The sequence below is a fragment of the Felis catus genome, chromosome B2 (genome assembly GCF_018350175.1).
Source record: "Felis catus isolate Fca126 chromosome B2, F.catus_Fca126_mat1.0, whole genome shotgun sequence".
Taxonomy (NCBI): Eukaryota; Metazoa; Chordata; class Mammalia; order Carnivora; family Felidae; genus Felis; species Felis catus.
In genome coordinates, this window is record NC_058372.1 from 30,879,693 (window position 1) to 30,890,327 (window position 10,635).

General features: G+C 50.5%; 1 protein-coding gene across 1 annotated transcript; it reads right to left on the bottom strand.

The window, feature by feature from the left end:
- Positions 1–6,930: 6,930 nt before the first annotated feature.
- On the bottom strand, positions 6,931–10,568 carry PRRT1 (proline rich transmembrane protein 1). Its single transcript, XM_003985961.5, has 4 exons — positions 10,422–10,568; positions 8,983–9,521; positions 8,158–8,343; positions 6,931–8,015 (listed from the first exon to the last, which is right to left on the bottom strand). Exons 1-4 carry the CDS (start codon positions 10,438–10,440, stop codon positions 7,839–7,841), a joined length of 921 nt encoding a protein of 306 aa, XP_003986010.1. The 5' UTR covers positions 10,441–10,568; the 3' UTR covers positions 6,931–7,838.
- Between the last annotated feature and the right edge of the window lie 67 nt (positions 10,569–10,635).

The following is a 10,635-nucleotide window of genomic DNA, read 5'->3' on the forward strand; positions in this document are numbered from 1 at the left end:
TAATGTTTATTTATTTTTGAGAGAGAGAGAGAGAGAGCATGGGAGGGGCAGGAGAGAGAGGGGGAGAGAAGGATCTGAAGCAGGCTCCTTGCTGACAACGGTGAGCCCATTATGGAGCTCCAACTTATAAACCATGAGATCATGACCTGAGCTGAAGTAGGACACTTAATCGACTGAGGCCCCTTGTGCTGTTTTTAATCATGATGAGGAGAAGCTTCCTTGTAGAGGTGATATTTGTGCAAAGACATGAATGAGCAAGGGAGCAGGCGTGCAGATAACTGGAGGAAGAGTGTCCAGGAAGACAAAAACAGGAGTGCAAAGGCCCTAGGCAGAAAGGAATTGGATTTTTATGTTAAATTCCTAGCGGCTCAGAGACCAGCAAGGAGGCCAGAGTGGGTGAAGCCGAGTAAACAAGGCAAAGGGTGGGAGGAGATGAAGTCAAGGAGGTGGGGAAGAAACAAGGTCTGGTAGGCTTCATAGGCCAACATATTTTGGATCTTATTCTAAGTGTATATATGGTAGCCACCAGAAGGTTTGAGCAAGGTGAGTGATAGCATCTGGTAATTAACAAGATCACTCTGGTGCTCGCTTGGGCAAGATGTATAATAAAAGGTCACTTTGATTTCTTTTTTTTTTAATTTTTTCTTTTTTAACGTTTATTTATTTTTGAGACAGAGAGAGGCAGAGCATGAACAGGGGAGGGGCAGAGAGAGAGGGAGACACAGAATCTGAAACAGGCTCCAGGCTCCGAGCTGTCAGCACAGAGCCCGACGCGGGGCTTGAACTCACGGTCCGTGAGATCATGACCTGAGCCGAAGTCGAACCTTAACTGACGGAGCCACCCAGGCGCCCCAAGATCACTTTGATTTCTGCATGGAGAATGGACTGTATCAGTCAAAAATGGAAGCAGAAAATCCAGTTAAGGGGTTAGTCAAGGGACAATGGTAGCTGTGGGAGCTTGGATTAGGCAGAGGATCAAGGGAAGGGTCCTGAAGCCCTCTAATATGTAGGTGTCTGGAAGAGGAGTAGGAGCTGTCAATGAAGACTAAAGGAGCAGCAAGTAAGGAATTAGGGAATACAATACTTTTTTTTAGTTGGATCCAGAAAGAGTATTAAAGTGAAGAAAGCATTTCAAGGAGGAAGAAGTGTTCGACTGTGTCACATATTGCTGATGGTCTAGTTCAGCATTTCTCAATCTTGACACAGGTATATTACAAAGTAATTTAATGAACATCATGCAGCTTAAGAAATAAAATCTCCCTGGGGCACCTGGGTGGCTCAGTTGGTTGAGAGTCCGACTTCGGCTCAGGTCATGATCTCATGGTCTGTGAGTTCGAGTCCCGCGTCGAGCCTCAGCAGGCCTGGAGTCTGCTTCAGATTCTGTGTCTCCCTCTCTCTCTGTCCCTCCCCTGCTCATGCTCCGTCTCTCTCTGTCTCAAAAATAAATAAAAACATTAAAAAAGATTTTGAGAAATAAAATCTCCCTGCCATTGTTAAAGTTCCCTGTGTGTCCCTCTCCAATTGGATTTCCTCTCCTGCCAAGGGGTATCTACTATTCTGAATGTTGTGCTTTCACTGCATAGGTAAATAGAAAATGAGAGGTTTTTTTTTTTTTCCTTCTCAAACGTGAGCTGTATTATTACAGCATCTTTGTATGATGATGGGAATGTTTCAGTAAAGAGGGGGAAACTGATTATGTAGGAGAGGTAGGAGATAATTTTAAGAGTCTCATTTCTGAAAGGTGGGAAGGGACAAGACCCCAATGTACAGATGGGGTGGCGACTGGGAGCAGGTCAGCTTCTCTGCAGTAACAAGAAGGCAATAAATACAGCTGAAAACCAAATGAACTAGTAGATTTGAGGGTGGAACCAGGGGGAAGTTCTCTTCTGAAATTTTCTGTTTTCTCACTGAATAGGAAGGAAGATTGCCATCTTGTGAAATTGCAGTCTCAGACTTGGGGGATGTGAACAGTTTGGGGCAATGTGAGCTTGCAGGCCATACTGAGGGCTGATAGGAAGTGAGACCAGTCAATATGACTGTGTATTTTCCCCCAGACATATTCAGCTGTTGGTGGCAGGTGCGGAGCAGGCAGAATTGGATTTAACCAGGACTAAAATGTGTCTGAATGAGAGGGGCCAGGAATAAAAGGGCAAGGGCTGAGAGGTGATGACAGTATTGAACCGTGAGATCTATACTGGGTAATGAGGGAAGCGAAAAATTGAGGGGAACAAATATGAAAGAAGAGTGAGAGAGTCGATGGATGGAAAGTCTGGGTGGGATTGAAGAACTTTTGGAATGAGGTACTGAATGGAAGAAGGGGTGACATGCAAAGACTGAACAGATTTGGGAGGGGTGGCAGTTATTGATGGTAACCCAGCTGGAGGCAGGACACAGAGAGAAGAGTGGCTAAGGAGTGGGGGAAAACCTTGGTGGAAGTGATGAAGCCCAGGAATTGATCAGGGTGCTGGATGGTTATTTACAGGGCTATTCAAGCCCCCCCCCCCCCCCCCGCCCCGCAAAGTAATGAAATGACAGACGTGGTGGTAAAGAGGAAGGAAGGCAGTAACCTATGTACTGAATCTTCAATGAACGAGGGGGAATGATGACCCAGAATCAAATGATTGGGGGAATCAGACCTCCCAAATAGATGTTAGAAGGGTCCAGAGCCTCTCCTAGAGGATGGGATCTCTGTCTGTAGTGGTGCAAGAATCAAGAGCACCACACAGGGAAGGAATTCAGGTAAACGGGGAGGGAAATCAAATTGGAATACACTTCTTAAGGGAGGAATCTGGGTGAAGAGATCTGGAGGAAGCCATTGTCATTCATTTCTTCCTCTGCCTAATTCTTTTCCATTCAATTGAGTTCAAAGAGTGGTACAAGAGGTTTTATCTGATGAGGATCTGAAAACCAGAGCAAACCAAATTTGGCTCCTGCCTTCTAGTAGCTCACAAAGTGAGATATTTACATCAAGACCTCAGGTGGGGGGTGCCTGGGTGGCTCAGTGGGTTAAGCCTCTGGCTCTTGGGTTCAGCTCAGGTCATGATCTCACAGTTCTGGGGTTCGAGCCCCGTGTTGGACTAGCACCTGCACAGCCTGCTTGGAATTCTCTCTTCCTGCCCCCCCCCCCCCAATAAGTAAATAAACTTTCATTTATTTTTGTAAGGATTTTTAAAAGGTTTATTTATTTATTTTGAGAGAGAGCGCGCGCGCATGAGCAGGGGAGGAGCAGAGAGAGAGCAGGACAGAGGATCTGAAATGGGCTCTGCACTGAAAGCAGTGAGCCTGATGTGGGGTTCCAACTCACAAACCATGAGATCATGACCTGAGTCGAAGTCAGATGCTTAACTGACTGAACCACCCAGGTGTCCCTAAGTAAATAAACGTTAAAAAAAAAAACAAACCCAAAACAGAAACAAACAAAAACAACAACATCTCAGGTGGGAAGACAGGGAACATCCAGATAAAGTGAACAATGTGTAGGTTTTAGATCTGCATACCTTTCTCTCAAAGAAAGTTGCTCTAGTTGAAGCCATAGGCTCCTCCCTCCTCCTCCCTTTGTGGTCCCTAAACTTCCTCTAAGCCTATGGTTCGCAATCTTGGCTGCCCTTTGGAATTACCTGGGGATGTCTAAAAAAATATTGATGCCTGAGTCTCACCCTTAGAGACTGTGATTTAATTGGTTCAGGATGTGACCTGGGCTTTGGGATTTTTAAAAGCTCCCAGATGACTCTAATGTATAGCCAGGGGTGAGAATCATTGCTCCAAGGAATGCCTGGAGCTCTGTTTAGAAGTGATTGCTTTAGTCAAATCCATAGGAGAGAAATTCCTTCCTGCTTGAGTTGGGGTGAATTGATCTGAGCCCTAAAGGATAGGTAAATTTTGGCCAAGTGGAGACGCAAATGTGGACGGAGAACATCGTGAGCTCAAGCTTAGATGTGGTCCGAAACACATGACAAGCAGCAAACAATTTGGCTTGTAAGAGACAGAGTTTAGAGAAAGAGGTCTGAGATTTGAGAACAGCTGGGCAAAAACCTGGGGGTGGAATGATGAGTAATGCAGTTTGGTCGGAGATTAGGATGAAGAGAGAAAGCTGGATGGTTTTAAATTATGGAAGGGAGTGAAGGCCAGATTACAATTTTATAAATAATTGAGTAAGCAGTAGGGAATCTTGAAGGAGTTTTGAGAAGTGGAGTTATAAAAAAAAAAAAAGCATGTTTAGGGAGGGTAACCTGACAGCAGTGTTGAGGGAGACTTGGAGCTGCGAGAGGTAGGAGAGGTAGGAAGTAGGGAGATCGTTTAGAGGAGCTGTTGCAGCAATCCCAGATGAGGTCATTATTCAGACAAGCGCTGGGGAAAACTTACAGATTCAAAAGATATTGTGATGATAAAATTGATTTAGCTTGACAGCACACCAAAAAGTAAAGGCAGGAGAAAGATGGAGGGAACATTAAGTTTTCAGATAAGGGTGATGGGGAAAATGGTGCCATTAAGAGAGACAGGGAAGCAGGTTTTCAGTAGCATCTCATCATTTTGGTTTGGAACATGCTGACTTTAGAGGACAAGCAGTATGGTCCATGTGGCCGTATTCCACAGGCACTGGAAGAATGCCTGCATATACATATATAGGTTGGAGAATGTCTCTGACAACTCAGACTGCTGTAACAAAATACCACAAACTGTGAATGGCTTATAAACAACAGGAGTTATTTCTCACAGTTCTGGAGGCCGGGAAGTTTAAGATCCAGGTGGTGGCAGATTTGGTGTAAGGTGAGAGCCCCCTCTGGTACATGGAATGCTGTCTTCTCACTGTGTCCTCATGTGGTGGAAGGGACAAGGGAGCTCTCTGGGGTCTCTTTTTATAAGGGCACTAATCTTTTTTTTTTAACATTTATTTTTGAGAGAGAGAGAGACAGAGTGTGAGTGGGGGAGGGGCGGAGAGAGAGGGAGACACAGAATCTGAAGCAGGCTCCAGGCTCCAAGCTGTCAGCACAGAGCCCGATGTGGGGCTCGAACTCATGAACCATGAAATCATGACCTGAGCTGAAGTCAGATGCTCAACCAATTGAGCCACCCAGGCGTCCCAAGGGCATTAATCTTATTCATGAGGGTCTGTCCTCATGACTAATCACTTCCCAAAGGCCCCACCATCACGCTGAGGATTAGATTTCAACTGATCTAATTAATTTGAGGAGAACACGAACATTTGGTCCATGGCAGAAAAACATTTAGTTAGAAATGATCTCTGAATTTGGAGTGGATGGGAAAGTCTCAGAAAAGGGTAAAATCTAGAGATAGACACTTAGGGGAAGGGAGGGAAAAAAAAGAGGGGGGGCATGATTTGAAGTATGTACAGAGGTGGGGGGGGAGGGATAACATGTCCGTGAACTAGGTGAGTGGAGAATCTAGGGACAAGGGACAAACATGGGAGGGTTGAGAAAGGCACTGCATATATACTGTGCAAATGCCATTGATTTTGGTTCCTAGTAATTTCTGGTAACTTTGGTTCTTGGCAACTTCTGGTATTTGAGAGAGCAGTTTCAGTAGAGGAGGGAGTGGAAATATGTTTTAAAGGGTTAAGAAATAGTGGGTATGAAAAAAAGAGAGACACAGACACATCTCTGACAATACTTATATAAGGGAGGGGGGAATGAGTAGGTGGTGAGGAAGTGGAAGCTGCAGATGTGAATTCTTTTTTCAAGATCTTTGGTGAACAAAACACATTAAATCTGAAACGTCCAAAGGGGAACCCATGATTTCCATAGTCCATCTCATCCTTCTCCCATGTCTCCTATCTTGGTGCATGGTTTTCCTTCAGATTCTCAACTCCATGAGGTCGGTGTTCACATCTATTGTCTGGGCAGATGTCTTGCCAGCATCCTGCATGGCGTCTGCATGTTGTATGAATGCACAAATTCAGCATAGAACCCTATCCTGCAGGTGTACAGATGGATACCAAGTCCACTGCTTATGCACCCCTACACCAGAGGCCTCCTGGTTGACCTCAGGGTACCAGTGGGCAACTAGCCCTAGCTGGACTTGAGAGCCTAGTGACTCTGGGGCTGTGCTGTGGTCTGAATATTTGTGCTCCCCACCAAATTCATACGTTGAAATCCTAATGCACAATTTGATGGTATTAGGAGGTGGGGGTCTTTGGGAGGTGCTTAAGGTCATGAAGGTGGAACTCTCATGAATGGGATTAGTGCTTTTGTAAAAAAGACCCTATAGAGCTCCCTTGCCCCTGCCACCATGTAAGGATACAATGAGAGGTCTGTAACTCAGAAGAGGGCCCTCACCCAACTATACTGGCAGCCTGCTGTCAGACTTCCAGCCTTCAGAACTGTGAAAAATAAATTTCTGTTACTTATAAGTCACCGAGTCAATAGCATTTTTGTTCTAGCAGCCTGTGTGGACTGCGATGGCCTCCCATAGCACTCTGCTCCCTTTGCCTTCCCCATGCAGGTACAACATACCATGCAGGGCTCTAATCCAAGTTGTTTACCACCCTCCAGCCTGAAGGCAGGAACAGCTGTAAGCAGTTGGCATCTTTTCCCTGTCACCCTATTAGAATAGTCTGTCCTTTTCTCCCGGTTTTCCTGGAATTCTGGGATAGATACTTGGGTCTACTTGTAAATTCCCTCTCTTCAAAGCCCTAAGCCCAGTCTAATAGAAAGTGAAAAATGTGTGCTGGGGGAAAGAAATCCCCACCAAGAATGGACCCCATACCAGATTTCCCTGGAAGGATTCCTAAGGAGCCTCCCCTCCCCCCTCCCATGATTGTGTCTGTCTCTGTGGTGTCTTGGGAATCTGTCTCCTCCCACATTTGTCTCTGTCAGTTTTCTTTTATCTTTCTTTCCCTCGGAAGGGAAGCTAAGAGGAGGTAAAAGAGGGAACCAAAGGAGGAGGGTCTTTGTAAGGCGGCAGTCTTCGGAATTGCGGGTGATAAATCCACTTAGTCTCTTTAATATTCTTTCAGAAATTCACACACACACTCACGCACAAATCAGAACAAGGTAGGGACTGCCGAGGGGAGCGGGGAACGGGGCTGGCTCCTCCTGACGTTGGGAGGTCCTACCCTGGGTTACCTTCTGCCCGGCTGCCCACTGATCAGAATAGGTGGAAGGGAATATTTACAGAGAACGGGGACGTTCGTCATCCCGGGGTGAAAGGTCCTAAACTGGGAACCTCCGAAATCTCATTCCAAAATTACCAAAAGTAGAGGTTCTGGGATTAGCAAGAAAATAGTAAGAGACCTGGGTGGAGAAGACAAAACTGTACCACCAAAAATGAGAGAGCGTGGGGGCGTGACTACCTCGGGGCTAGGTCCCCGCGCCAGGAGAAGGGGAGGAGTGTGTCAGTCTGGGGGCGAGGCCTAGCGCCACAACCCAATCACCGGACGCAATCACCTCGCGGGGAAGGAAAAGAAGGCGGAGCCTGCCGCCCTGGAGGCGGGGTTTTGACAGAGCCAGGGCGGAGCCTATAGGGGAGGCGGGGCTTTGGGGACCGGTCTCCCAGCTGCGAGCGGAGACCCAAGGAGCTCCGCTGGGGTCGCTGCATTTAGAGGCGGCGGGGTACTGGAGTGACTGAGGGCGCGGCATTTGGCGGGGATCCCGGAAAATGGCATCCCTTGGGGGGGGTGTGGGTTTTTTCGGGGTTCCTGAGGAACTGGATTCGGAGCGTGCCCGCAAGGCGAGAGGTTCCGTGGAGGCAGAGTTTAGGATGTATCGAAATTCGGTGGCCCCAGAGGCATGTGTGCGGGGCACCCACTGGATCCGCTGCGTGGCTGCAGAACGCGCTTGGGAGGTTGAGGGGCGCGGGGCGGGGCCAGGCCGGGTGCGTCTTTACGGATCCCAGTAGTTCTCATGGTGCTGAGCGGCAATGATGATGACTACGGTGAGGATGGTACAGAGCACCATGGCTGCGATGCCCACCGCTAGGGAGATGAAGGAGAAGTTCCGGGCCTCGCGGGAAGCGATCTCGGCAGACACCATGTCTCCGCGGGCCAAGGCCGTGCGCACCTGCGGGAGACGGGCGGAAGAAAGCTGATCAGAGCTGCTGCTCCCTCTGAGATGCTTCCCAGATCATTCGGCACTCCCTTGGAATAAGAAAAACCCGGTGAGGGCTCCCTTCCCAGATGCCCGCCCTCTCCCCCACTTCCACCTGCACTGCCTTGAAGATGGCGATGATGCCCGTAGGCCAGAAGCAACAGATGGTGGTCAGCACCGCGATGGGCATGTAGTCGTGCGGCGGGCGCCTCGGCTCTAGCAGGGCCAGCCCTGGGGCCTGGGGCGGCGGGGGGAGCGTGGAGGTTACTCCCGTCCCCCCCGGGGTCCCGCCTGTATAGGGCTGTGTAGAGAAGGTTGGGGGGAGAGAATGTCATTCCCATCGTCTCTGAGCCCACCAACATTCTGTGTCTGGCACGATGTTTTTTAAAGCACAATTCTTGCACGTTGCTTCTCAGAGAAACTTATCATCCACGACCCTTCCAGGACACCCATAAATTCCACTAGGTTCTTCTCTCTTCACTGCTGTCATTAACCCTATATTCTTGGTGATCTCCACACTCCCTCTCCCAAGGTATGGCCGCACCAGGGCTGCCCTGGCCTCACTTCAGACCTCGTTTCTTCTCTCCAAATATCTGCCTGGCCTTCCCTATTCAGTCAGTTCCAGGTTTACTCTCCCTCATCCTCCTCCATGGTTCCCAGGTTTCGTTTCTTCTCCCCCTCTCTCCAGGCTGTTTCCTTCTTTCAAACCTCCTCTGGACTTCTAGGCTCCCTTCCCCTTCTCTGACCCCAAATGACAACCAGACCCTTCAACCCCCCCCCCCCCTCGCCCCGGTCCCCATTCCCAAGCCTTTCCTAGTCCCTCCTCTCTCTAGGCCTTGTCCTAGGAACGCCACCTGGTCCCAGGCCCTGTTTCTCTATCTCACTAGCCCCCTGTGTGTCCCCACCCCTTCCTCCCAGGCCCCATCCGCCCTGTACTCACCGTGCCCACTGGGTAGACCGGCACGTAGGCAGTGCAAGGCTGCAGCTGTAAGGGGTAGCCGGGGGCTACATAGCCCCCCAGTGGCAGCGTGCCTACCGCCCCCGTGTGCGTGGGCACTACGAAGCCCGGAGCCTGGGCCGTATGGGAGGGCGCCGGCGGGGGTGGGGCGGCGGCGGCCGGCGGCGGCGGGGGCAGTGGGCCCTCGAAGCGAGTCTCCTGCAGGTAAGGGTCGGGTGGCATGCGGGGCAAGGTAGCGCAGCCGGGTGGGGGCGCCCCGGCGGCCGGGCCAGGTGGAGCGTGGTGTGGCGGTCGAGGCAGGGTGGCGGAGGATGAGGGACCGCGCTGACCAGTGGCCACGGAAGAAGCCAGGCCGCCTGCCCCCAAGCGCGGGAGGGTGGCGGTCCCGGACTGGTGGTAGTGGTGGTGGTGGTGATGGTGAGAGGAAGGGGCTGCCTGTGGGGGTGGGGCAGGGGGCTCGGCCGGGGGCTGGGGGGCATTATAGGGTGGTGGAGAGGTGTGAGGGACTGAGTCTGAGAGGCCTGGGGGCAGTGAGCACAGGAGAGGGTATGGGGAGAGAGGCAAGACAGGCAGAGAAGAGATAAGGGGGTAGGGGGAGACACAGGGCCAGGGATGGAGAAAGATAATGGGAGAGACAGAGGAGATGGGTGAGAAGCCATCTCTTGGTCTTAGGGGCAGGAAAGGGGTTGTATCTAAGCCATCTGCCCACCCCCCTGTTTCTTTCAATCTAGTTTTGAAGTGGAAACCCTCCTCTGCTCATCTCCCCCTTCAGCAACGGTGCCCACAGCTTTCACCTGCACACCCAAGCTATGGCTGCCTTGGCCTTGCCCGTCTGAGCTAGTCCTGTGTGTGCACGTGTGTAGACATGCAACACTGTGTTAACATGTGCTCAATTCAACAGTTGTATAAACACATGAAGGATGACATATTCCACTCTGTCTTCTTGCACTGGGGATGGGTGCCCTAGCCTCTCTGGGAATCTCAGCACCTCATTTAGGGCAGATGAACAAGGGTCTTCTGGATTCTACTCCCCTGACAACCTCTATCTCATCATGTTTTTATTATTTCCCCACTGAATGTCTCCATGTGAGCCAGTGTCATCTGTCCATCTGTCACTCCCAATGATGCTATCCCTGCAGTACCTGGCTGATGCTAAGCCACTCTTGTACTTCCTTCACCCTTTCAACCTGTCCCCTTTCCATGTTGTTGGCAAGGGGACAAGGCTGAGATTGGAAGGAGAGGAAGGAGGGGAATACAGAAAGAGAAAGGGATGGGGGGGTTGAGAGCTGGACCGAAATGAAATGAAATAGAATCGGCACCCCCCCCCCCAACGCAGGGGTGAGGGAGGGGGTTGGGGCCAAGGATGGGGGGAGAGTCTGGAGATGGTGGAAAGGGCAGGAGGTTTTGCTGTTGTTTTTTACCTGACTTTTCCGATGACATGCCTGTGGTGTCGCTGGGACAGGGTGTCTGCAGCGGGAGTCGGGGTCCCTGGCTGGCGTCAGAGTCTTGGTGTGCGGATTGCGCAGCCGGTGGCGGCGGCAGCACAGAGATGGAGAGATGAAGACAGCGGCGGGGGGCGGAGGGAGAGCCGGGAAGGGGGGGGGGAGCTTAAAGGGGCCGAGGAGAGGGAGGGGG